The sequence below is a fragment of the Gallinula chloropus genome (assembly GCF_964237585.1).
Source record: "Gallinula chloropus genome assembly, chromosome: 18".
Lineage (NCBI taxonomy): Eukaryota > Metazoa > Chordata > Aves > Gruiformes > Rallidae > Gallinula > Gallinula chloropus.
Window position 1 is genome coordinate 195,862 of NC_140103.1, and position 27,215 is coordinate 223,076.

Sequence of the window (27,215 nt, forward strand, 5' to 3'; positions counted from 1 at the left end):
TTCCCTGGATGTGTTTAAAAAAAGGGTTGATGAGGTACTTGGGGATATGGTTTAGCATAGGATGGGAATGGTTGAACTGGATGATCTTCAAAGGTCTTTTCCAACCTTGTGATTTTGTGATTCTGTGAAATTTAAACAGCCTTAAATCCATTGTCAAGACATTCCTGAGTAATATAACTGAATGAAAACCAACTATCCTGTGCCAAAATACATTTTTCCCAAATAGCTCAAATGTGAACAGAAGAACTGTCCAAAGATTTGATACAAAATTCGAGGCAGCCACACTGCCAAGCAACTCAGTGCACTTAGATTATAAAAACGTTGTTCCACAATTTTCTATTCTAACTGACACTTTGCAGCAAGTTAACACTGTCAATCATTCTGTGCATTAGAAAGAACTGAAACCCAACATGGGCCAAATATTATTCGGTCACACACAGCAGCTTAACAATAAAAAGAACCATTTAAAAAAGAATAGGCAGAAGATATGATGCTCAGTTTTTGGCCAAACATCAGTTTGTGACAGTCTTTGACCACAAAAAGTTGAGGGCTCTAGAATCCTGCAGGAGTCATGATTCTGTCCATCTAACTTGTCTGCTTTCACACAGGGCATGGAGTGCATCTGGTCCTAAGGACAACATTCGCTTTCTGCTTTTAAAAGCTGTGTCACAATCACTTTCAAGTTACATACGGAAGTGCTGAAATAGTAGCTGGCTCATGTCAGGAAAACCATTCTCCTCTTCTTCCTTAGAGAAGAATAGCCTGTTTCTTCAGTTTGGCACTTGAAGATGCACCAGGTAGGAGAGCAAATTATTCGAATGACATTAGATTAGCAGGTACCTGGAAGAGAATGTAAACTATTCAGAACTGTAATGCTCCAGAGCCTATTATGGCATTGGGAAACCTCCAGGTTACAAAATAGAAGGGATAATAATTTGTTATCCAATATGAAAAGTGTAATCAGTCCCAACCAGGCCCAAAAGAGGGTGAACTCCACAACTGAAAGGAAAGACAGAAGAAATTATTTTTCTATTCAGGGGCTAAATCCAGTCAAAATAATCTAAGAAGACACCAGTATGCATGGCAGAGGGAGGGAGGAACCTGCGTGTGCATAAAGAAGATTCTCGAGCTGCATCCTGTTTAAGGTCGTATGTGTGGATCAGCATCTTGTCAATACAGCCTTTGGAAATCCTCTGAAGAATGAACATTTTTCCTCAAGAGAAGAATGAGCTGGCTATAAAAAGGACACACGTAGCATTTTATAGGACTCTCTCTCTCCAATGGAACTTAAAGACCTGGTCACTGGAGTAATGCTAGGACATTTGCTTTCTTTCTCTGTGAGAAAGCCCCTTCTGAAGTTGGTGTTAACTTACTTGAAGCAGTGAGAGTAGAGGTTATATACTGTTAAGGTAAGCAAGCCTATAGTTTGACCTGTACAGATCCTGATTTGATGGGAATTCTCTAGTTTTACTAATTTTTATTCCCCCTATTGAAAACTTGGATCAGTTTATGAAATAAGGAGTTATGTTCATTCCCACAGGACTATGTGGGCACAAGATAGAAGAGAAGTATCTCTTTGAGTAAGGAATTTCTGGAAAATATGAAAAAAGTGGGTAGAAATAAGTTTCACAACCTTACCTGAGGCTTGTTGCTTTTGCACGCATCATCCAAATGCTTATGCCATAGTATTGCATGAAACCTTGAACCAGTCTGGAACTTGTAAACATTGCCTACAAAAACAAGAAAATCAAAGGCTCTATATTTCCAGACAAGACATGTAGTTCTAAGGGATTCTGATTTCTGTGCAGAAGCCAAAGTCCTAAAGTAAACTGTTAAATTAATTTGTACCTTGTGTAACAGAGACTGTGTGAGGCACATTATACCAACAACCCTTGGGTGTAGGAAGCATGAGAACATAGATGGCCTGGAAAGCTGAGAGAAGCGTGTATGCAGAAAGGCCAAATTACAGCCACAGAAAAGACCACTTAGGCCATATCTACTTTACTACCGGGCATCTGTGGGAACCGGAGGAGCAGGTGATGTCAGCCTACCATCCCTGCCAAGACCGTGGGGAAGCAGCGGAGTTGGAGGAACAGATGGTATCAGCCTGCTGCCCCTGCCAAGGCCATGGGAAGTCAGGAGGCGAGGCCTTAACAAGCGTGCTGCAGGAATAATGACCACAGGACTAGTGAACGCGAGAGGCTGTGGGAAATACAAAGTGGAACTGCAGGAATCCCTGAAGGCACTGGGGGGGACAGGCATGTGGGTAGATATATACCTGCAGAATGTAATAAAGTTGTCTCAGCATCCACCCTGCTCAGAGTCCGTGTGACACAATATGCCACAGGCTTTCTTCTCATTAAGAATGCTGTGGTTATAGCCAAACTTCTTATGAATTCTCTGGTATTTGTTTTCTTCAATGTCCTATTGTGAATTTCCTCTGCACCTCCTTATTTCTTTAATTGTTTTGTGCAACCAAATGCTTTGTGCATTTTAGTCAACACCCAAGACAGGTACTTCACACAGCAGATGCCGATGCAAATAAATGTCCAACACTAAAGTTGAAAATGTGAAAAGTGAAGGAAGCCTCAAAAATCTTTGTAAACCCATTCAAAGTGCAAAATAACTCTAGGGGCTTTCTGATATTTTTAGGTTTTAAAAGTTTAATCAAGGGAGAAAAGTAATGGTGCTTCAGGATTAATTTTTAAAAGCAATTAATATTTACTTAAAATGTGGGATTTTTTTTAAATGGTTTGATGTTAAAACAATTTTCATAATATTTTAATTGGCCTCTGTGTGAGTCAAGATTTGATACTGACTAATTTTAGGAAAGCTATACAGAAACTGGGGAGGTGCGGGTATGACAGCACATGGCCATGCAGCAATCTCATACTGGTTGGGCAATTTCTGCAAAACTTACAGTAACTGTCAAGATACAGCAATACCTCTGTAGACACCACAGAAGCACCACAGCTTATTGTAGAAATACGTTCAATTTCATTTGTTGCCTCCCTTGATAATTCTTTACTGAAAATCTCCTCCTTCAGTCTTTTAAATGAGTGCCACTGCAAGTTCTGTAACCTACAAATTCATTAATAGAGATTAAAATGCTTCCTGTCACAGAAATGTAATGCAGGCAATGTCCATCCTGCAGCATCTACCTTTGTCAGGATTATTTAGCTGGAAAATATCAGGATGCTCAGGGTCATCGGGCAGTGCCACCATCCAGTCCACAATGGAGACTTTTTTACCAGGTGTAGACTTATACTGGAAGAGACAGACAAGTCAGTCACATCTGAGGCTGTACTAGGGATTAACTTTTGACTGCAAAAGTTGTGCAGACATATGGCTTAGCCTGGAACAGCAAGTACATATCAAACACCTCTTCAGATCTGCTTATTAATACGCAATTTTTGGTTTTAGAACAAGTTTAAAGCTTACGTGTTTTCTTTCAGTGCCTCTCAAAGATTTTGCTCCAAAGTACAGAAGAGTTGATCCTGAAAGCATAACCCAGTATCTAGTCCATGAGGAGAGCTGAATCAGAAAGCAAAAAAAATAGGAAAAACTCTCCCTTATCTCCAACATTTCAAAAATCTATTCACAAGCAAGTCCAAGCGCTACCAACGTTAATTTCAGAAGGAATGGACAGTTGGATAAAGAGTGTCTCCTGGTGTAAATCAGCCCAGCTACCGAAATCTGGCTGGCTGGCTGTGAATACAGTCCATTTTGGGTATCTCATAAAAATATCGGGACTGACTGCTTCACAGGAAAACAGTGTGCTGCCTTCTACTGGGCAAGTCTTAAGAGTTCTGCATTTGATCAGTCAAATGTATTGAAATGACACCTCTGTAATTCTTCAAATCTTTAACCACTGAACAGCAGGGTTGCATATAAAAATATCAACGAACTCTACAGAAAACAAAAAATTACCAAGTGTGTAGAACCAAAACCATGTGAATTTACATTAGGCGTGAATCACCATGACTTTGGTGCTGTGGGTGGATGCCCAGCAGTCTTCCCATCCCACCAGGACACTAAATTTCTGACCTCATAGAAATTCAGGCCCATTTATAGAGCTACTTTACTTTTGCTCTGCAGTCACAAGCTACAAACATTACTTGCAAAAGCAGGGAGAAGCAAAACTGTTGTAGATCCACTAACATACAAAGGTTACAACCTTGTGATAACCCAGTTAAAACTTTGAACAGAAACTGTTTTTACAATTGATGATAACAAGGAACATAATTTTGTGTAGAATCAAGCTCCAGGTTTAATCTGATCCTGGAAATTAAAACAGCCACTAGTGAATCAGAATCACATGAAAAATTAGAATCACTTACAGTAGGTTTTTTGCCTTCCTTAAGCAATGTTTTTCTTCTTAATGGCCCTTCCATGGTAATGACTCCTGTGGAACTACCTAATGTGCAGCTGCAGGCTCCTGTTGGGCTGGAAAGACAAAATGTTGCCATAGGCATCTGACCAGACAAATTAGAACAAGAAGGAAGTGATATAAATTAGCTCTAAATATATTTTTCCTGCATTGCCTTACATACATTGTATCATCTGACACTGAGTCTATAATAGGTATTTTGCAGACCTACGTATCAATCAGTAACCAGAATCTTTGAAAAACAACAAATCAACAAAAGGTTCTGTTCTGAGGGCTTAGACATGAAAAATACAAAACAATAAATATTGAGGCCCAAGGTCAAAGAGAAAAAAGGCGTTCTATTTTATTCTGGTACATTACAGAAATTATCTGGGTTCCTGGAAACTTAGGGCTTAAAATTTTAGCAACAAGAGCTCCCACACATGTGATTTTATTTTAAAATAAACTTTACCTATGTAGGAAATTGCCGTGGCTAACTGGAAAAAAAAGTTGGGAAAACTATGTAATAATGCCAAATAATTTATTGTACAGTGATTAAAATATTTTTTCCTCTACCATGATGAACGCAGAGCTTCCCACCTATAATGAGAAGTGCTACAACTGAGAGAAGCCGAGTACGGGCTAAGTTAAAAATGTAAGCAACCATTAAGAACGTAACAACCAAAATCTGAATGGTAGGTGATGATCTGTTAGTTATCTACTCCTAACCTCTCTGCATTGCTGTGTGATCACAACTGTGATATTCTTATAGACATAAGGGCCAACGAAGTTTACCAGAGCCAAACAAATCATACCTAATAATGAATGTGAGGAAAAGGACACGTGCATGATCATCGAATCATAGGGGTTGGAAGGGACCTCGAGAGATCATTGGGTCCAACCCCCCGCCCAAAAAACCTGATCTACCATTCAGATGTGAAAGGAAGACTATTTTGTCTGTGAACAAGTATGACTGTGTCATAAAACACACACTGGTGAAGCAAATACACCACAGCACCGCCTACACAAGAACAGCACATCATTGTTCTTGACTGCATGGAAAGACCTTGTCTGTGCTAATGGATATTCTTGCCAATTCCAGTTTTCTCACACAGGTAGTAGAAGATTCCAAAAAAGGAAGAGTGAATGCAAGCATGATAATTACTTGATGGTGGAAAAGCATAAAAATTTTATTTTTCTTCTTTGTGGATTTCATAAGCTTTTTGCATTTTTATCTAGTGTTTTTTGTACTTCCAGCTTGCATTCTGTGTTGAGACAAATCTACCATGGACATGTTAAGAGCATGTTTGCCAGAAGCAGGTATAACAGCTGAAATATTGATCCAAAAATTATTCTTTTACCTATTTAGAATGCATGCAGTTTTATTTCCAATTTCTTCTAACTTGCACTGATATCGGCTGTCACTGGCTCAAGTAAAGCAACTGCAGTAATATTTACATATTCTATCAACATTTCTAGGATGGCTGAAGGAAACTAACTGATACAAAATAAAAACTGACTGGACTTAAACTCCAACTAAATCTCAGTCCTTGCATAACACTCTTCCAGAGCTCTCATTTCTTTGCTGTTCATACACACTTCTTCACTTCCCACTATCACGGAGTTTACCAGGTCCAGGTCAGATACGAATGCGATAGATTATTTTTACCCCTCTAACTACACACAATTTTCCATGTCGCCTCTCTTTGGGCTGTAAATGAATCACCTGTTTCTGAAAAGTCCATGCCTTCATGACTAGCAACACTGTGAGTGCCTGTTATGCGCAGATGTTCCCCCTATTACTCAGGGTCCAAGGTAACACCTCTTTGCTGTAAAAATCAACACATTATACTATTGCACTCTGACACAAAGAGATGTTGTGGGTAGCTGTCCATCAAATCAGGAAATAAATTTTAAGAAAGGGCCAAGAAAGTATCCTTCTAACACCATTATTTGTCACAGAAGGCAAAAATGGCCTTCACAGCAAACATGCTTCTGTAATGTCACAGCCCCCAAAGTAAATGGTGGTTTTCTGAAATATGGAAACTAGATATAACCAGCTGAATCAACAGCTAAACTGAATTTCATCTGAATGGGCCATGCCCCTGCTTTAACATTAATGGGAATTTTTACAATAAGGAGGGGAGGACTCCCATGAGTTGATAGGGCCATACAAGGATGGTTTTGGATGCAAAATACATTACATTAGGAAAGTGTAGAGACCCAAATGAAAGCTTAGCATCATACAGTGAGCAAGGCAGACCCTGGACTGTACCTGTAGACACAGCTTCGACTCCTAGGAGAATTCCGCATCGGTACCCTCCAGTTGGGCCCCAGCGTGGCATATAAACGACCCCTGTTTGTGAATGCAAATATCCGATGAGGGAAATTCTAGCATGACAAGAGATATTTTCAGGTCCATGGGAAGAGAAACACAGTAACTTCACAACACTTTATTTGAAAAAGTTTGCCATTTTTTCCTAACTAATGAATAATTTGATAAAAGTAGCTATTGATTTAGGGCTTACCTATGTTAGGGATCATTCATTAATTTCTTAGCTAAGTCTGTAGAGTGCTCAGTGAGCGTACATGAAGACTAACTCACCTTTCAAGCCCTGATGGCAGCTCCTCACTAAATTCTGAGCTTTCACTGCTATCTAGAAAAAGAGTAGTACAGAGAAGGAGTAAGAAAACCACCCATGGGAAAATCAAAGCCAGTGTATGTGGATCACCAGAATAATCTTTATATAGTACCATGGAAATCACTTACTGTCATAATTGAACCCCTGAGGCAGCTAAAACAACTACACAGCTGTTCACTCACTCCCCCCACCCCCAGTGAGATGTGAGAGAATCAAAAAGGGGGGAAAAAAAAACAAACAGGAAAAGTTAAAACTCATGGGCTGAGATAAAGACAGTTTGATAGGACAGCAAAGGAATAAATAAATAAACGCAAAACAAGCGATGCACAGCACAATTGCTGATCACCCAAAGCTGACACTCGGCTAGTTCTCGAGCTGAACTGCCTTCCAATCCTCCACCCCATTATATACTGAGCATGGTGTCACATGGTATGGAATATCTTTTTGGTCAGTTTGGGTCAACTGTCCTGGCTGTGTCCCTTCCCAACTTCCTGGCTGCTCCTGCCTTCTGGCAGACTGGCACAAGAAGCCGAAAAGTCCTTGGCTGCTTGGCATCAACTAAAAACATCAGCACGTTATCAGCACTGCTCTCATCCTAAATCCAAAACATAGCACTACACCAGCTGATGGGAAGACTACTCTTCCCTAGCTGAAACCAAAACACCAACTGAAATCACATTTAGAATTTATGGTAAAATCTAAAATGGAAGAGCCTAGCATGACCCTTTTCACTTTATAATGCCTCACTGATGTAGGATGCCATTGTTACTGCTCTGTTTAAAGACCAGACACCTACATGACACTTTAGTTTTCATTATGCTGCTTTTTCTTCAAAAGCTGAGCACTTCAGGAAGACAAAATCCAGTTACTTCGTAATACAGCATTCTACCATGGCATCTCTTAAGTTCATTGAAGCTGTCAGACATTTATCATGTCTGTATCACGTTTTCAACAGGCAAGGACGCCTGTCACAGAGGATATGCCAGCTGTCCACTGCTTCTAGAAGCCCTAACAAATCAGCATGATATTCAGTGACAGTCCCTGTTTTTCCTCCTAGCCCCTGACTGACTCTTCCCTCACCGCCTGCACAGAGATCTCTCTCAGTTTTAACTTGCGTGGGCCTGGTGAAGGCTCAGTGTAATGCTGCGAGCTGAAGTTCAAAGAAGTTGAAAGATCACCTCAGAGTCAAACACTCCTCGCTCCAGTGCCTGCTACCCTTCAGTCTAGCTCCTGTTCCAGAAATACCCCAGTACTGAACGGTTGCTTCCTCGTGCTCAGAACACAGGTTCTCATCCACTTTGCTCTTTATCGCAGTAACTGCTTGATTAATTGTAACGCCGCAAGGCGCTTGTCACCACCCTCCTTCATGAGCGTGTTCTCGGGCTCCCCCGCAGGCCCCGCTGAGCTCTCCTCCCGTCCCGGCTGCCCTCGGGAGGAGGCCGCGCAGGAGCCTCGGGATGCCCCAGCTGACAAGCCACGGGCACGCGCGAGGGAAGCCTCCGTGGCCCACGCCCGCGCCTCCCGCCCGCCGCACGCGCCGCCAGGGGGCCCTACCGATGGAAAGGCCGTTGGGGATGGGCGCGGCGGGCACGTGGGCACGGGCCGGGCTGTGCGGCTCCAGGACGCTGTCGTCCAGCAGGTGGCGTGGCCTCTCCGCCGGGAAGGGGAAGGTGGCGCTTCTGCTCTCCACCACGCCGAGCGGGCACGTCGTGCTGCGGGGGAGAGAGGCGAAGCCGCGGGCGGCGTTCAGCGGCAGCGCGGTCAGGCCGCGCCGCGGGCCGGGAAGCTGCGGGCTGGTAAGATACGCTGCTCGCGCCTCTCCCCTCGACTGCCAAAGCGAGCCCCGGGCTCTAATGGTCTTGGTAAGCACCGACCATTACATTCTGCCCGTGGGGAGCCTGTGGGGCTTCCTGGCTCCTTCTTCCCCAGCCTGTTAACTGTGAAAGGTGGGGGATGCTGGGAGTTCCACGGGGAGCAGGTGCCCACACTGAGCTGGGTACATGGTGAGAGCAGCGTTTCTATTACCCAGGGAAAGCAATGCAAAAGGTCTCAACTTCCCTGCATGATAAGGTGCACCAAGCAGCTAGGGAATTTCCTTTTAAAAAACAGATTGACATCAGTTAATGTGCACCAGGAATTCACGGAGCAAAGTGGACACACTGCTTTGAAGCACTGTGAGGTCTGGCACTAGGAGAGAACATCCAGCAAGAACAAAAAATGTCAAGAGAAAACCTTGAGATTTATGCAGTAAAACCCAAAACACTCTTGCAATACAAGAAATGGAAGGGACAGATATGGAGAGTTCTCAAAGACCAGAGTGTCCTGCTGGTATCTTTAACCTTTGCAATGCATGAGACTGAGACAGCCTGGAGTACCCACTTGTTTCCCAGGCTGTGGCTCTTCCTGTGCCTTGGTACAGGAGGTGTATGTAGACTTGCTGCTACTGAGGCATCAGGACATGTGGGTCTCCTGCTGAACTTCATAATTGCTGAAACATCAGATGGACCTAAAACAGAGAGCATTCAACACTGAACTGATGCAAAACCCAGAAATGTAATGGGCTGGTGTGTTTAGCCAACAACTAAAATGAATTGTTCAGATAACCAAAAGGCACCACTTCTGAAGGACTGTTTCATGCACATTACGGTTACACCATCCATTTGTGTTATGAATTCATCTCTATAATCTCGAGCTGCCTGGAAGTAATTTTTGAAACAGCTTTGAGCATAGTTTTAACAATGAACTCCTACAGAAAGTCTTGGCATCCTTACAACAGCTAGATGTGCCAAAGTGTAATATGCAAAACCATACAGTGATTTTGTACTTCGGGTGTGATCAGGAATGCTCACACATGGTTTGAATTTTGTTCACAACTCCATGTGATGAATACACTGTAAACAAACTGCTCATACTGACTCACAGCTTGAGCATGTCAGAGAAAGCAGAGGCTTTTCATGTACCAACGGCCAGGCAGATGCATTACTTCTCGATCATCTATCTATGAGTTCTAGAGATGTCTCACTGCAACTATTCTTCCTTTTATGAGGCCTCACAGAAAACATGGACAAGCTGTTCTTGTTCCAGTTCCTTGACGCTTTATGCAAAAGGCTGTTGGTGAATTTTGTAATACAGCAGAGAACAACATGGCCTATTATCATCCTCAGTGAATGCAAGGCTATTCTTAGCTTCACAAAAAACAGTTGAGATAGCACCTTTAAGCATTCAGTTGTGGCACTGGTGCTTGTGACAGAAGTGGGAACAGTGGCCATGAAAGTGACCATCTGCCTCCTACCGGTCTCCAGACTCAGTACAGCTCAGGTAACCTTCCCCCTACATTACAGGAACCACCTGTAAGGTTCCAGCAACCTCTGCCTAGTCAGCTTCTGGCCTCTAACTGAAAACAACCCATTAAGAGGTTGGCAAAGACAACTGTGATGTGAAAAACCACATGCAACTATCATCAGGATCCTTACAAAAGTGTCTGGACTCAAATTAGTGATAAACAGAAAGAAAAAACACCCTAACAAACCCCATGATTCCAGGGCACAGTTTGACAACAGGACCTGAAGGTACACTCTTAACAGAAATGTTTCTGAGAGGGTGGTTGGTCACTGACAGGCTTCTGTCTGTATACAGGCCACTCCATTTCTCCTCAAGCACAGAAGTTATTAATCAATTTCTTCTGCCTTGAACTAAAGATTCATGAGACACAAAAAAGAACAGGAGAACCAGTAACAAGTTTGTCACAGTAAGAGACAAAGCCCAACACAAATAGATACCAGATGCATTACTATCCATACCTACACTCTGCAATATAGACCAGTATCCAGTTGTATGAAATACAGGAATTAATTCCAAATTATTTTTATTTCCCCATTTTCTAGACTCAGGAATTTCACTATAAACTGGGTCATTACTATGAAGAATTGCAAAGGTTTTCCCCTAGCAGTAAGGGGGGAAAAAAATCTCATCCAGTGTTCTGCACATTTGAGCAAACCATTCATTGTGTTGCTTAATTAACAATGAAAGGAGCCTCAAGATCAACTGAAAGAGGAAACTCTTTCTAGCAATAGAGAGGGAAAACAAGTTAATTAGAGGAACCTTCAGTAACATCATTCATCAGATCATCAATTTAGTGGGAGAGCAAAAAACGAACAGTTTGCAATCCCGTTTCTACCTTATTCCTATATACCACCTTACATAGGACAGCATATTTACCTGCCTCCCTTTGCTACCACCACACAAGTGAGAATGTGACACACACCACCAGAAGCACGAGTCACTGGCATACAGGGGTTTGGAGAAGGTCTTATGCTTAAAGGCTACAAGCAGTTCTTAAAAAATGCATTTTTAATCACAGAATCATAGGGGTTTGAAGGGACCTCAAAAGATCATCGGGTCCAAGCTCCCTGCCAAAGCAGGTTCCTTAGGACAGATCGCACAGATGGGCATCCAGACATGTCTTAAATATGTCTAGAGATCAAGACTCCACCACCCCCCTGGGCAGCCTATTCCAGGTCTCTGTCACACTTACAGTGAAAAAATTCTTCCACATATTGGTGTGGAACTTCCTGTGCTCCCATTTGAAGCCATTGCCCCTTGTCCTGTCTCCACAGACCACTGAAAAAAGGCTGGCCATTTCCCCCTTTGTTCCACTCTTAAGATATTTATAAACATTAATAAGATCCCCTCTTAGTCTTTTCTCAAAGCTGAACAGCTCCACTTCATTACTTGATCTACATATTCAACCAGAACTGCACACCAGGGTGGCTGGAAGAGGGGTGAGCACAATGTTCTGCTGCATTTTCAATTAAAATTGTTGCTGCATTTGGGCTGCAAGATATCATTGGAAGCTTTTTCCCTAAAGACAATAGGGTTCATCTTCCTCTTCTGCAATGGAGCACAAGTTACAATATAAAAAGTATGAATATGAATACAATGAAGTTGTGCCTAGTTCAGTGTAAAAGCTGTTTGAATTAGTATTTCACCATTAGGTCTGAAAATCTTATCTTCTGCATTACTAGCAAGAACATGTATTTCTCTAAAACCTCTGTCCCTTCTGATGAACTAGGTTTACAAAAAGGTGCTGTTTCTACATGCTTTGTTTCTAGTGCCTTTCCATCAGGTGTTTTTGAACTTGCAAACAGTAAAATGCTTAGGACTACTGAGGTGTTTACTACCTGCTAAGAAGCTTAAAATATATTGGAACTGAGACCAGCATGAAGATAGAGGCAGCTGAAAGAATTTTCCTGAAAATTATGAGCATGTATCAGCAAGACCTTAGTCTGAAACTCAGCATTAATGTGGCTACCCTGAGGTTACCATCACACCTTGCAATGCACTGCGTCACTGCTTGTCCTTTAATTTGGCTGCAAGGTTGGTTCAGTTTTCTACTGATTTCCGTTACGTCATCCGGCTCTTTCTCTCTGGCACCAGTTCCAAATCCTGATTTACATTAAAGTCCTTTATGTGGATGACACTATAGTTCACCGAGAGCTACTGAAGTAGTACATTTAACAAACTGTTGATCCTACAGCCTGTGACAGAGTAGCAATCTCAAGGCACATCCCTACATGAGTACCACTGTGGTGCAGTGCTTCTCACGCAGACACTATGCCACATATCAAAATATGTATCTAAGACTTCAAACCTGTTTCTCACTGTGGAGGCTCACAGATACTGTTCGATTAATGTGATTCTAGGACAATGTCCACTGCAACAAGGTATGGAGACTGCACCAGAACTATTTTATTAAGAGAAAGAAGAGCAAAATAGTAAGTCTAAAGCTGACACAATCAAGCCATTATAAAGTCAAAAGTCAGCTGGATTTGACTCCAGGTATTTATAGGTTCAAATGCTATGGCTATCAAAACCTACAAAAATAAGAGATGATGTTGCCTACCAATTAAAATAGTTCTTTGGGAGTTTTCACTCTACACTCCCTTTTTTTTAATGAGATCCCCATTTAGGAAGCATGGAGAGAAATTTGCACTAATATGAATACAACACAAAAATTAATCATTATAATTTATTTTTAGCAAGAGCTTTCATTATGTGGACAGCTTTGGCACAGAAAAAGGTTGTTAAAAAAACTGAAGCAAATGATGTAATTAAAAGGACTGAACTTCTCAGGTTGAAAATAAAATTATAGAATCAGACTTCAGGTTAAAATACTGCCTGGTTAAGGTGAGATGTGTCAGGGTGACAGGATTTGTAGAAATAAGTCTAGGAGCCTTACAACTTAAGCCAACAGCTCCAGCTTCCTTGCTATTCTACATGGCAATCACAAAGGATTTCATCAGTCATGTGAAAATGGACTTCTTACAATGTCTGGTTAGGTGTCTTTAGTGAAGATCCATCCCAGTGACAGAAAACAGAATGTTTTGTGGGATAAGGTGAAGACTGAAGTATCAGCTGTGCTGGTCCTACTCTGTCTGGACTGGCCATTTTCTATGTAGTACTGCATCTTCCTCATCTCCAAGGCGAGAGAAGGAAATATATACAGTTTGGCTTGGTTAACCCTGTGCTAAGGTGAAAAGAATCTGAGCTTTAAAAACCTTCATAAAAGCTTTGCATCTACTCCACTGTCAAATGTCTACGAAGAACTGTGAAGTTCAGAGTTCTTGTGAGACAGAACCCATGCTGCAGGATGCAAGCAGTTCAGCATGAGGTCTGGGGGGTGCAGAGTGTGTCAAAACGAGTTATAGGGCACTGGGGAGATGACTTCATTTCTGTAGAGGGCTGGGAGACAAAAAAGCCCATGCCAGGAAGGATACCGAACAGGCTAAGTGGTGAGATAGGGACTGCACAGACCAAGGGATGTTTCTGGACATACCAGACTGCTGAGCAATTATCTGGGGAAGCCATGCTTGATACTGCTGATAACAAAATTCCAATATCTAAATTCATTTGAGATTGAGTTATTTTGCCCCTTTTTTCCAATAAGTGAAGTCATCTGCTACTGCTAACTCCTCTTTACTCTCTTGGCTCTACTCCTAGTGCATACTGTTTCCATGATTGCTATTCTGTTATTTTGCCTTTCATGGAGACAAAGCACTCTTAGCAGGATTTTCCAGTCAGCTGGCATGAACAAGGGTTAGTTTGGCTTTCATTATTTCTCAGCATCATTTTCAAGACTATGCTGACATGCACAAAAATAATGTAGAAAAATATTAAAACATTATTAAAAAATTGTTTGTGTTAGGGAACGTGAGACAACTTCATCAGGCTGAGCCGAGTGCTGTTCAGAGATCTGTGGCAAGAACATTTGGAAAAGTTTACACATATCCCAAAGGATCTCACTGTTTTTTCCTTTGCATAATTTTTCCATGAATAATCCTTCAAATGTTATAAATGAATGTTACTTTTGCAATCCTTCAACAGAACATGCGAACATTAACAGTCTCCAGAGCTTTTTAAAAAACAACAGGATAAAGGAGTTACAGTTCACAATTTTTCTCCACTAAAAATCTATCAATAAAGCAATACTAGGCATCCAAACAGAAAACTGAAAAATGAGATGCAAGTTATATGCTGAAAAACAGAGTGATTTTTCAGGAAGGTAAACCAGTTTCAACTATCTGCTATTTTTCAGTAAGCAGCTAAGTAAAGCTAATACGTACCAGCTCTGTTTCTAAAACTTAATAACGACATTCTAAGCCACAGAATCTCTAGTTAAATCTTTGCTGTAAATTTTTACTGTTCTGTTGCCACTGCAACCAAAGTCAGTGGGTGATAATTAAAACTTTCAAATAGAAAGACCTACTTAGAAAACACACAATAAAGAACTTAAGAAGAATTTTGTGCACAGAATCAAGAATGATGCCAAAACATGAAAGCCAGAATAAGGGCTGTTGTAAAAGTACAGTTTTCAATTTCAGAGTACTGCTTTGTAACTCAATTAAAGCCCATTAATGCATACAGCGTACAAGCTACATGTATGTTAAGGCTGGTTCTCAGACAAAAGCAAGCATCAGAGTCTTTGGCTGCTTGGGGGAGTCTCTGAGCTCCCCCAAGACCCCCCCTCTGAAAAGAAGAGGAAAAAAAGGGGGGGGGGAAGGTGTGTTTTGGTTGGATGAATTGAAGTCTACCTGCTCTCTTTGGAAATAGTATGCAAGGACGATGATTTTGGTTACTGAATGACAGTACTCGACTTCACGAGGACTATGAGCTGTTTCTAACACCATGTGCTGGGAGTAAAGGGAACATAATTAGGATTTTGTGGTTTGGCCACGTGATCCCTGTTGCTGCTGTTCATGTCCAATTCTAATCGCCACCTCCACGTAACAGCAAACAGTACAGACACATTTACAAGAAGTAATTAGGAAACCTTATTCAGCTGCTTTGTTGGGGTTTTTTTAACTTAAGGACAGTAACTGGTATAAATTATTAGTCTTTCTACTTTGGCATTGAAGAATTTCTAGCTCTAGAAAGAAAATCCTTAGTTCACTGTTTTATTACAGACTTAATATTTTTATTCTTCTGCAATTCCTCATGCTCTTTTAAATTTTTTTGCAGAAAAAAGAGAAAGTCTTACAAGGAGAGGCTGAAGTCCCTTGGTCTGTTCAGCCTGGAGAAAAGGAGGCTGAGGGGAGACCACATCGTGGTCTGTAGCTTCCTGCCAAGGGGGAGCAAAGGGACAGGCACCAATCTCCTCTCTTTGGTGATCAGGGATAGAACCCGAGGGAACAGCATGAAGCTACAACAGGGGAGGTTTAGACTGGATGTTAGAAAGAGGTTCTGTACTGAGAGGGGGGTCGGGCACTGGAACAAGCTCCCCAGGGAAGGGGTCACAGCCCCGAGCTTGACTGAGTTCAAGAAGCATCTGGACGATGCGCTCAGCCCCATGCTCTGACTTGGATGGCCCTGTGTGGAACCAGGAGTTGGACTGGATGATCCTTATGGGTCTGTTCCAGCTCAGGAAATTCTGTGATTCTAAGTGCACCAGAAACCTGGGGCACTTCAGTCTGTGCTGCTCTATCAAACCCAAGTACAAGTAACCACATTTCTAATGTATCTCTGACTGCACAGAACCACACTGGAGTGTACTTCCTTCACAGGCTTCCTGGATAGAGGTGACACTTTCAATTACAGGAGTGACTTTTATGCAATCACAAATTGCCAGCATTTGTGTCACTTATACCCCACCAGTGGAATACACAAAACCTTGACTTATCCTTCACTGAGTATGTTAAATTTCTTGCAGCTGTATCTGCAGGGTAATTGTATGAGTGTGGACATCACCCATACTGGCAGTGAAGATATACCCGTTATGAGAACACAGGTGCAGGGAAACTGAAGTTTGGGTTCCACAAAACACATTACCTAATGCATTAAAAAAGTACTGAATTCAGAAATTATTTCCGGGGACTGCTCTGAAGAGACACAAAAAAGAGCAGAAAAGCCCCTTGTCCACCTGCTGTTTTATATGTTCTCAAGATTCCTAGGGACTAACATGTTGGCAGTTACAATAAGCATGAGCAAACGAGGACGTTAAAGAGACTTGTTTTGTAAGGTGGTCATGGAAAGTAATAGAAAGTAATAAAGTTAAAACTAGAGCATGATCATTCTCTCTCATTGTAACTTTGTATTTGGTTTGATTGGATATTATTCCACAATTTTGGTAAAACTCTGGTCTGTCAAGAAAAAACAACAACACACCACGCTAGTTCTGGCTGGATTTAGTGGTTGGTAACAGGATGTGAATCCCACATATTGTCTGGTATTAACTTATTTCAAAAATACTCAAATGAGTTGTAAAAATTTGTAGGGAAAGTATCACAGAGGAAGAGATTAGAAATGAGTGTAAGTTTGAAACTAAAGAGCAAAGTTTCCTGGATGGTCTGTAAACTTATGTGAAGGAAACTTAGTTCTTCATTTCTACCTTAAGTACAGTACAAGAAAAGCAGACACTATGTGCATGAAGCAATACTCAAGCACTTGCAGGAGGATTAGACAATCCTCATTTCCACAGAATGATTGGCTGCTAAAGCACTTAGTACAAACTATTTATTAGTTGCCAAAGCAACCAGTAAAACAAATGGCAAAGCTAAATGTCAACTCAGTGTTTACATGGAAAATGATGGTGTGGGTTTTCTTCTAAAATGCTGGGACTGCTGTACAGACATCACTAGTGTAGTACACCTACTTCCAGAGGGTTACAAATATGCAAACATCTTCCTCTGTTTCTACATTTTCTACGTTTTTAACTGCTACATATCACATGCTTTACATGCAATAAACCTATTGTTTCTAATTAATTAAAATACATATTAAAAGTTCTTTAGCAACTCTCAAAGCTGAATGGACTCAGTGCAATGGGCTGAATTTTACCCAAATAACAAAAAAGAGATGACACCTGTTTCAGATATTTACTCCAGATTCCTCATAGGCAGGTAACATAAAACTTCTGGTCTACTTATTCTCTTCTCAAGAATTACAATAAAACCTACACAGGAAAAATAAAAAGTGAGGGTTTTGTTATGACTATTGCATAACAAAAAGCCTGGCATAAGGGCTGCCCACAGCTGAGGCCTGGCCATTGCTAAAAAGGACTTCTAAATGCTTACTGTAACAATAGGGTTTGTTAAAAAGCACGGAAGTCTTTGAGTCACCTGGTATTAGATGTCATTTTCTGGTAATGGTAATTTCTGGTAATATGGTAATTATTTTAACATTGTTTTATCTTTTTCTATTGTTTTCCAGGAGAGGATAAACGTGGTATATTTCAGGGAAGGAGTAACCTTTTTCTCTACTCTGATTTTAGCACTGTGCTGTGAACTTTTCAGTGCAACATTAAGATGATACAGAACACGCATCAAGTTTTCTATACTGAGCTACACTTGGTGTGCACGTTCTAAGGGAATCCAGTTGCTTAGAATGCTAATGTATTTACCATATATTACATTAAATCTTCTCTTTTGTTCTGGGAAAACGTATTGAGTTATACCTTCGAAAACAATCTGTCTAATAGCTGTACCATAAATGCTGGGCACCTCCTAGCCAACACTGCAGGAACACAGATGTCTTTTACAGCTAATTCAACTGGAAACTGTGAACAGTTAGCACACTATAAGCTCTCCAGCTACATTCTGTCTCAAACCATAGCAAGGAAGAATGAACAGACTGCAGTTGCTGCCAAGAAAGTTGTGTGAATCACACAGTTCCTGAAAGCATACAATTAAAACTGTTTAAAGCTTCTTTTTAAATGCTACTTGGAAGAGGCAAGAATCTCTGCAGTGTTATGAAAGACATGCGATCTTCTTGTGAAAGCACTATTCACAATTATGTATGCATTTGGTAATTAAACGAGACCACCTTAGCCACCAGCACACCAAACATAGTTTGTTGTGAGAGATTCACTTTAATCAGATGTCTGCCTCCTGTCTGAATTTACTGGAAAACCAGCTGGCAACCAACACGGAAAATGGACACATGGTTTTCTCCAGTACTTTATAAACAGCAATACTGAAAAATTTAACTGTTTTTATTGAGCCTCACACTCATAAAGATACTTCAAGGGGAAAAACAGAAACCCACAATGTCCCTGGCTAAAGTAAACTGTTAATCTTCTTTTGAAAGACAGAAAACTGAAGTTCCATAAGTCACAATGCTAGGAAGGAAAATCCATTTCCATCATTAACAAGTAGTTGTACTTAAGGACATAAAGACAACTCTATTCCCTACACTCAAGTCCATTATAGACTTTGCAACTATTGCCACATATATCCAGCTTTTTCTCCCTATCTGGAAACATATGGCAGGCTGTAAGAAGGCAGTACATCTCACTGGTATTAGTAATGTATTAACTTTCTGATTATCAGGAGAACTGAGCTGATGACTGCCCTTATGGGCCAAGAACCTTTATTTTACCTTAAAATCACTATATTCAGACTCCTATGCCTTAGACTATTGACTTGAACACTAAGCCACTGCCTAAACTATTCTGAGATCATCTCTTATCATTATATCTTATCAATTGCAAAAGCTTTACTCCTGGCACATGATGGCTGAAGTGGAAATAATCTCAAAATATAATTTGAATCCAAATAACCTTGACTCAAATACCTTCCAATGTGCTATGTTTGATTTTCTATTTAGCTTGGGATTATTCAGCACTAACAGTGTTAAATTTCTATTTATTAATGCTGTGAAATAAACAACAAATTATTGCCTTCACGCTCGGTTAAATTTAAAATTGGATTCACACTAACATACTTACCAAACCTTCCCCAGGAATTTGTTTTTTTAAATAAAGCACACTGGATTCTCTCTAGTAGCATTTTTGCAGCTGCATAGGTGCACGTCACTGAAAAATGGATGTGGGTATTTCACAATGCTGGTGGCAGTCACTGTCTAAACCTCTGATTACGAATTACGAGTATTGGTGGTGATCACAAGCTGTGCACTACAACCCAAGTTACCATCATTAAATGTTAACATCAAAACCCTAGCATAAAGGCCTTAAACGTGATCAATACAAAATGAAAGCCAGAAAACAAAGAAGTTTACTTGTATGTCTGCATTACATATGATATAATCATATGAGGAGAGGCAATGATTTAGTTTTAAGTATGAAAAAGCAAATCCTCACAAATGCAAAATCAAACACTGCAGGGTGTACTGGGGTTGCCCTTGGCTAGCTGCCACGTGACCACCAAACTGCTCCCACACTCTGCCTCCTCTGCAGGAGGGCAGGGAAGAAAGTAAGATTAAAAAGCCCTCATGGGTCATGATAAAGTTTAATAAAGAAAAGCAAAGGCTGCATATGGAAGCAAAGGAAAACAAAAGCGAAGTTATCCTATGGTTCCCATCAGCCCACTGTCGTGCCTCTGCCTGAGAAGGGCCTTGGCACTCACAGCAGTTGCTTTGGAAAACAAAAGGCTTAATAAAGAAAGTGTCCCCCTTCTCCTGGCTTCTATGGCTGAGAACACCTTAGGGAATGGGTATCCCTTCCCTCAGCTGTCCGAGCCCTGTCCCCTTCCAACCTCTCACCCTCAGCCGTTCTGTGGGGTGGTCTGGAGAGACAGCCGTGATGCTGGGAGCAGTAGCCAAAGCACTGGTCCCTTGTCAGCACCTTCCTGGCTACCAATACACAGCACAGCAGGAGGGCAGCTACAGGAAAATTAACTCCATCCCAGCCAGGCCCAAGGCACGATTACTTCCTTACATTTTACACAGCAATCAATAATCCTGAGTACTGGGAAGAGGGGGAGAGCACCTTCCTGAATAAATGTTTCCTTTCAAATTATTATCCCCATACCTTTTATTTCTTTTCCCTTAGAACTGTATGTACTGAAGCAGAGATCAAATTACAGAACAGCATTCATGATCCTGAGACAAATGAGAGATTCCCTATAAATGGCCAGCTGACACTTTAGAGAGGGTTGCACAGCAGCCAACATGAAGAGCTGGGAGACAGGGGAAAAACATCCATATTTATTTTTCTCCTTTCATATTGAGCATCTTCCTTTTTCTTCCTCTCATTCACTTTGTCCCTCATTTGGTGAGAATAAAAGGTATTTTGAATGCTAAATGAAATTTCTTGTCAGAGGTAGGCTGGACCCCTACATGTGGTTTTACATAATGAGACAGAAAATTGGCCATTCAGGTTTAAGAGATTAAAACAGAACAGCTTGTAAAATAACAGCTCCTATAGTAGCAAGTGCACTTCACATAGTCTGATGCTTGTTTAGACTGTTTGTAGAAATAAACTGTGTTGGTATAGCAGATTTGTTTTGTTCATCTTGTGTATGGCACTATAGTTTCTTAGATGTTGATAAAAACTATTACAAATCTTTTGTCCTCCCACTTTACACAATGTAATTGCCTCAAATTTATGTGTTAGTTCACAGAGGAACCAGAAAGGAGAATTTCCTACGTATTTTTGTTCAGTGCATTGGTTCATTTGTACTGACAGAGTACTCTGCTTCACTTATCAAATAATAATGCAAACATTTGTAAAAAAAATAAATTAAAAAAAGTCACAGTCTAATTTCTGCTCCAATGCTAACAAACAACCTGTGCTATCCTTCAAAGTGAATTCATTTATATACAAGTCAGCAATCTTTATTGACAACTCCTGCTACTGACGATACCTGTGAATTATCAGGTCTTGCTTCTGGAGAAAGCAGCTCCCAGCAATACTCACTACAGGGAATCACAGCCCCTCAATTAGATCCTGATATAATAACAAGGTTAGTGGGAGACCTGATATCAATGCTGGGAACCTTATCAAGGTCAAGTCCAGGCACTAATTTCAGATGTCCTGTGCTTTAGCTGGGCTTTTAATCTCAGCAGAGCAAAGTTCAATAGGTTTAGTGCTACCCATTAAAAATGTGAAGCCTACTAATAAAAAGACTTTTCTTTACCATTCAGGTAAACCTATTCTCCAGAAAGGCAAGTATCAGTTCATTCCTCCTTTACAATCTCTAGAAATTAAGTCTTATTTCTGAAATAAAAAACTGTCATTAATTTAAGAGCAGTGAATTTGTTTTGCCTAGTCAAATGAATGCTGGTATGTGTGAAATAATTTTGCTATCTCAGATATAGTTTGTTACTGTAAGAACCTCCAAGGGTGAATATCATAAAGACAGACAATTATTTAAGACAAAGGACAGTGCTAACGCAAGTACAAGCTGGCTATGGAGGAATCTGCAATAAAAACCAGGTTATTTACAACTACCAGAGTGGTGTTCTGGACCAAGAATGTTCTGAAACTGGGTATATGCCTTGAAATAGACCAATTCTCTGACCACCCTTGCTAGGTAATTCTGTAATTGCAACAAAAGGCCGTATTTTAAACTGATTAATTGCTGCCAAACCCCTCTGATATAAGATGTTTTTTCTATATACTACAATGGAGCATTTGTGTAATTAAAAAGAATTCCTTACTCAAATTTTCAAATGAAGTTTTATACCTGCAAGATCTTCTTTGGAGGACACCAGTCGAGGAGAGCTGTTACCTGGCTCAATTCTTAATGATAATCTGGAAAAACAAGTTTTTAGAAAAATCAAGAAAAAAATTTCTCAGTAAAAGTCAAAAGAACCTGAAGAAAGCAAATATTTTCACAGTGGTAAGCAGGAATTTTACTTTTTTGTTAGTGTGGTTATTTATTTTGTAGTGTAATGAAACAATACCTTTTTTCAAGTAAAAATTTCTACCTGTTAGATCCAAGAAAGAAACTGAGGAAAACCTATGAAAATAGAAATGAAAACTGATATTTTATGGTCCCTATCAGTGTAAGAATGCAGGTTCAAACAGTCTTTCACCTGAAAAAAAAAGCCCTCCCACGTGTCCCATTTTTCAGAGCAACTGCAGCAGGACTGCCCACCTCACATACCCAGGGAGGCTGCAAGACCCTTGTCCAACTTTAGATTATGTGTCATTTTAATTAGCTTGCCATGTATTGAGCCACAAGACCCACCCAGCACAACTCTTCAAGTGTTTGAAAAACAACAGGGGTGAAATACTGCCTGGGAATATCAACTAAAGAGCAAGTACCATGACCTGATGTCAGTTTTAGGGCAAGAGCATTCTTATACCTTTTTTAGTGACCAGAACATCTCACAAGAGCAAGTATGATCAACTTCCATGCAAGTACCTGTACTACACTATTTCTCTCTTTCTGTTTAAAAATATTTTTGTAAAGAAGATAAAGGTAATATAACAGCAGAAAGTAAGACCTAACAACTTCACGCTTTTAACAAGGTCTTAGAAAGTGGTGTGTATCATGAGACAATGGCGAAAGCACCCACAGTGTATCCTGTGCTTCAAAGCTCACTGACAGAGCAACAAGGGAGTCTTCAGTCCTATAAAATGAGATTACATCACTCTCCACTGGACTTCTCTCTAGAAAACTGTCAGGTTAGATAATGCTGTTAATTTCTTTGGTTATATTAAAGTACACTCTGAAATCCTGTCCCTTGCTAAGTCTCTGAAAGTTTGGTTGTTGGCTTCAGCAATGACAGAACCCTGCAACCTTTTCAAAGCAACAGAAATGCAGTTTAGCTTTTCAACTTCGGAAAATCCATGATATAGTAAAAGAACAACAAATACACATGAGCCTAAATCTGAGTTTGACAAACATGAAATACTCGTGCTCATACGTTTAACAACACACCATGAGAAAAGGGGATATATTCTGACAATGAGATGTCATAACTATATTCTTCCAGTATCACAGCACTGTTAGATTGTGGGTTAGGGTTGGGTTTTTTCAGGAATTCTTTTCAAAACCAGAATCTTTGCTTTACCATGGTGAGGAACCCTAATCTTAGTGTAAGGTCTCAGTGCTGACATACGAAATTTCAGCATTCCAAAATTAAGAGTTCAGCTAAAAGACATGCCAGGATCAGTCCTAGATAGTAACCTCAGAAACTGCCCGTTAGAAATTTCAACAAGGCATAGGGAGAGTATGGGAAACCTTAGTTCTTGGATAGTAAAAAGATGATGTAAACAATTTTCTATTTCATTTTTTAAAAGGCTGATACTCAAAATATTTTCTGGAATGTGTTAGGGCTGGTATGCTCTGTAAAACAAGCTGGACCTCTATCCCGGCCTAGTCTTAAATAACACTCTGCTACTGAGTGCCACCATATAGCTCATTGAAGAGCAACCTTCCTGATCAGGAGCAAGAGAATAGTAAAAGACAGTAAAGCTACTTTTACACAATTCTCCTAATATTAAGCAAGTGAATGAAGACAGAGAATAGCCTTAAGCAAACAAGAAAATTCGCTCCTCCATGAGGAGGGTGAACAAAAATTACTCATCTGTCTTGAGACAAGGAAGATCTAAGTTGCAATAAAGCAGTTCAGTCCTCAAAGCTGTGACTCAGGGCATTTCTGACCACTCTGTGTATGAAGCAGAAGGGGTCTGATACTGGGTCATTCTGGGCTGCCTCTGTAGCATTTAGACAGTAGGTCCAACAGCTTCTGGAAGCTTCACTGTCCCAAATAATGCCCTGTGGTAGGGGTAGCCAAGTCACAGCTACAGCTACTGAACCACATGGCCACTGAATCCCTCGAAATCTCAGACTAACAGTAATGGTTTGCCCCTACACTTGCCTCTGACAACAATTCTTGGTGGAAAAGGTCCGTGCAATGTAGCTGCCTGGGAGCCCTATTTAAGATGGACTGTGGCCAAGGCTCCCTGTTATAGTTACTAACATTTTTAGCACCTGCTATACAATGCCTGCTACCATAAGACTGAAAACAATATGGTGCAGATGGCACTTGCATAGCGACTTCATTGTTAGGCATCAGTATAATGGTTTAATTGCCTCTTCATTTCTCCTGGACGCTTTCCTATAGCATCCCATGTGAATCTGAATTTGAACTGATCTTTCTGTAAATCATCTTACTAGAATATCAGTGTTCTACCTAGTATGCTCTAACGAACAGAACTATACATGCAGAAAGCAGCCTACAGAATGGGATTCCAATCCTGATTATGCTGTACAGATAACACTGTAATAGAAATGATAGTCTACAAGCTGGCTTTACTCAAAGAACAACTGTGGAGAATACCAGGCCTGACCTACTGATACTTAGGAGGTCAGCAAAAAAACCTGGGTTTGAAACTGCTGAAAGACATGGAAGGTTAGGAAAGGATGTGGTGTGGTGCCACAATGTCTAGCTCAGGGAAAAACTACATACCTGGTGACAAGCACACCCCTCAGACCACTTCTTACACTCCAGGAGGAGGAAGATCCTGCAGCAGCTGCATGATGGTAACTCTGAAGCCCACTGGCTGCCAGTGATGCTCTGAAGTAACAATGATTAGCAATACATTTTGGGTATAACTGGAAGGGATTCTCATGCTTTTGGTCCTCTTTTTGTCCCCTTAAGCCTTGTAACTAGCAAAGGGTGTAACTTCTCAGCTTCTGCAGAGAACAGTATCTGTGCTGAGCAAGAAAGATCTATTATTTTTAGGATATGACTTCACTGTCAGGGGTTTTCTACTTGCTGACAAGCACAAAACCTAAAGCAAGCAATTGGACTGGCACAAAAAATTGTAGAGAAAAGCTTTGTTTATATAAAGTGGCTGCCAAACTTTCCTTTTCAGTGTAACTGAGGTTCTCATTTGGCAAAATATGTCTTGGGATCGTGCCGATATGTTTTAGGGCAACTATCTAAGCTTTTCTCCCTGACAGCCTGGTACTAAGATGGTTCTGTTCTCCCTGCCAAAGGTCAAGCATGCATCTCTTCAGAGTACACTAATGCTGTCCCTGGCTCAAAACGAGTGGTCACTGGAAAGAGAAAGAGAGACAAGATTCTTTCCCACTATAATAACTTAGGACTTTTTGCCTTTTTAAGGCTTACAATTTCTTCTGGCATGGGACCAGAAAATGAAACTAAAAGATGCGTTAGGGAAAAAAGAGAGTGAAATGAGAAATAAAACATTCAAAACAAAATCCAAAAGCATCTTACATAATGCAAAGACGGAAGAGGAATGAGAGTTCTCTTGAAGGGTGGTTGTGATGAGTTCTGAGGAATTCGTAATTTAATTCACAGCTTTATTCTGAAGAAACAAACATGGTAGAAAAAGCACAAAGTTCTCTGCTCTGATAATATATTTTTATTACCTCTAGTGACTTCCTTCCAGTTTTTCCCTGCCATAGAGAAGCCTGGAAAGAAAACTGCTAACCTGGTTTGAAATACCTGCACAAATAACTAAACCAAAAGAAAAAAGTACTTAATCATGTCTAAGATACACCAAATGTCTTCTGTAACTATCAGCAAGGCTGCTGCTGAAGTTAAAATGGTTATAAAATTTAATTGGAATTACTTATGACTTGTAGTTTTTCCAAATATTATGATATAGTATGATATACCTAGAGAAACCACCTGTTTAATCTGTTTTTCCCAAGATATTACAGTTCATGAAAGCTATTGTATATATAATGTTAACATTGATGCATCATCAAGAAACTCTACCTAAAAAACAAATTAAACAATTGTTACAATCCAAAGGCTGTAAAAGCCTTTCCTGACTAAAATTCTTCACCTTTACCAATTACTACTCAGTGTAATTTTCCCCAGTGTTCGTGACTTTAATGAAGCATGGAAGTATGTGGGAAAATAGTAAATAATGGACATTGGTTGAATTTAAATTTCAGACTACCTTTAACACAGCTCTTGGACTGCATGGCCTTTCCAAAAAGCTTTGTGCAATCACAATGTTCAGTGTGCATCTGTTGCACAGGGCATCTCTATTTGTGAAACATAAACAATGTCATGAGACTGAGAAAATGAAGGGCAGAGGCATTCTACTACCCAGTACTCTCACAGGAATTCTACTTCCATGAAGCAGGTAAACATTTGCTATAAAAGCATGATACAAACACATTCTTCTTTGCCAAATAGTTTTCCTACTGAAACATCACTATTCTTAGTATCTGTGATCACCCAGGCACAAAAGCACAAACCTATCAAACCATAACCAAGCATGATCTTTTGTAGGGAACTACCCAGTGCTGGTTCACCTTCTTTTGCTGAATTTTACCCTGAGAAGTGGGACAGATTTTGGACATTTTCTCTCTATTTGGGGTATGTCTTAACAATACTCAGAGAAATTCCCAAAGAATACCTTGTCTGAATGGCTTTGTCAGAATTTCTCAGGGAAAGCAAAGTTCCACAGGTGTTGTTACAAAAATCCGTGTCGACAGATGTGCTGAAGCACAGTGCTGTCTGCACAGTAGCCTGGAACAGGGCTGGCTATTCCCAGCTGCACTCATGCTCAAAATGACAAAACGCTTGGCTTATGCTATGCTCAAACATGTGGCCTTCCATCTCTGTTACAGTGACATCTCTACTTCCTGAACTGTCTCAGCAGGATTTTGCATTGGTATGCTGTCAATACATGATATGTAGAATGGTTAGGGTAGGTCATTCTTTATGCTTACAGGTACATGACCCCACACTGGTAACACACACTCTTCTGATTCACTTCAGCCTGCTCATTTCTTTTCACCTGGCAGCCTTCATTTCATTAACTGATCAAGCTTCAACTTAAAATTATGTAATGACTTATATCGCTACTCCAATTAAGAAGCCGTCCCAGAATCCCAGTACTCTGATGGTTTGGCACCATATTACAACATCTGGCTTCTAAATTTTTTTATTAACTTCTCCTTGTGCTACCATTACAATTTAGTTTAAATTGCTCTTTACCCTCCTTATTTTCTCTGAGTTGTGTTTATACA

General features: G+C 40.5%; 1 protein-coding gene across 1 annotated transcript in view; it reads right to left on the reverse strand.

Moving 5' to 3' along the window:
- Positions 1 to 810: 810 nt before the first annotated feature.
- The window catches only part of RALGPS1 (Ral GEF with PH domain and SH3 binding motif 1), a gene marked incomplete at its 3' end in the record, with an annotated part of 77,959 nt that continues 51,554 nt past the window's right edge, over positions 811 to 27,215 (reverse strand). The window contains exons 11-20 of the mRNA XM_084272414.1: positions 21,930 to 21,997; positions 9,391 to 9,517; positions 8,566 to 8,723; positions 6,975 to 7,026; positions 6,645 to 6,725; positions 4,341 to 4,446; positions 3,442 to 3,534; positions 3,162 to 3,267; positions 1,639 to 1,730; positions 811 to 840 (exon numbers count right to left, since the gene is read on the reverse strand). Of these exons, the coding sequence (XP_084128540.1) occupies positions 811 to 840; positions 1,639 to 1,730; positions 3,162 to 3,267; positions 3,442 to 3,534; positions 4,341 to 4,446; positions 6,645 to 6,725; positions 6,975 to 7,026; positions 8,566 to 8,723; positions 9,391 to 9,517; positions 21,930 to 21,997 (913 nt within the window). The remainder of the gene's footprint in view (positions 841 to 1,638; positions 1,731 to 3,161; positions 3,268 to 3,441; positions 3,535 to 4,340; positions 4,447 to 6,644; positions 6,726 to 6,974; positions 7,027 to 8,565; positions 8,724 to 9,390; positions 9,518 to 21,929; positions 21,998 to 27,215) is intronic.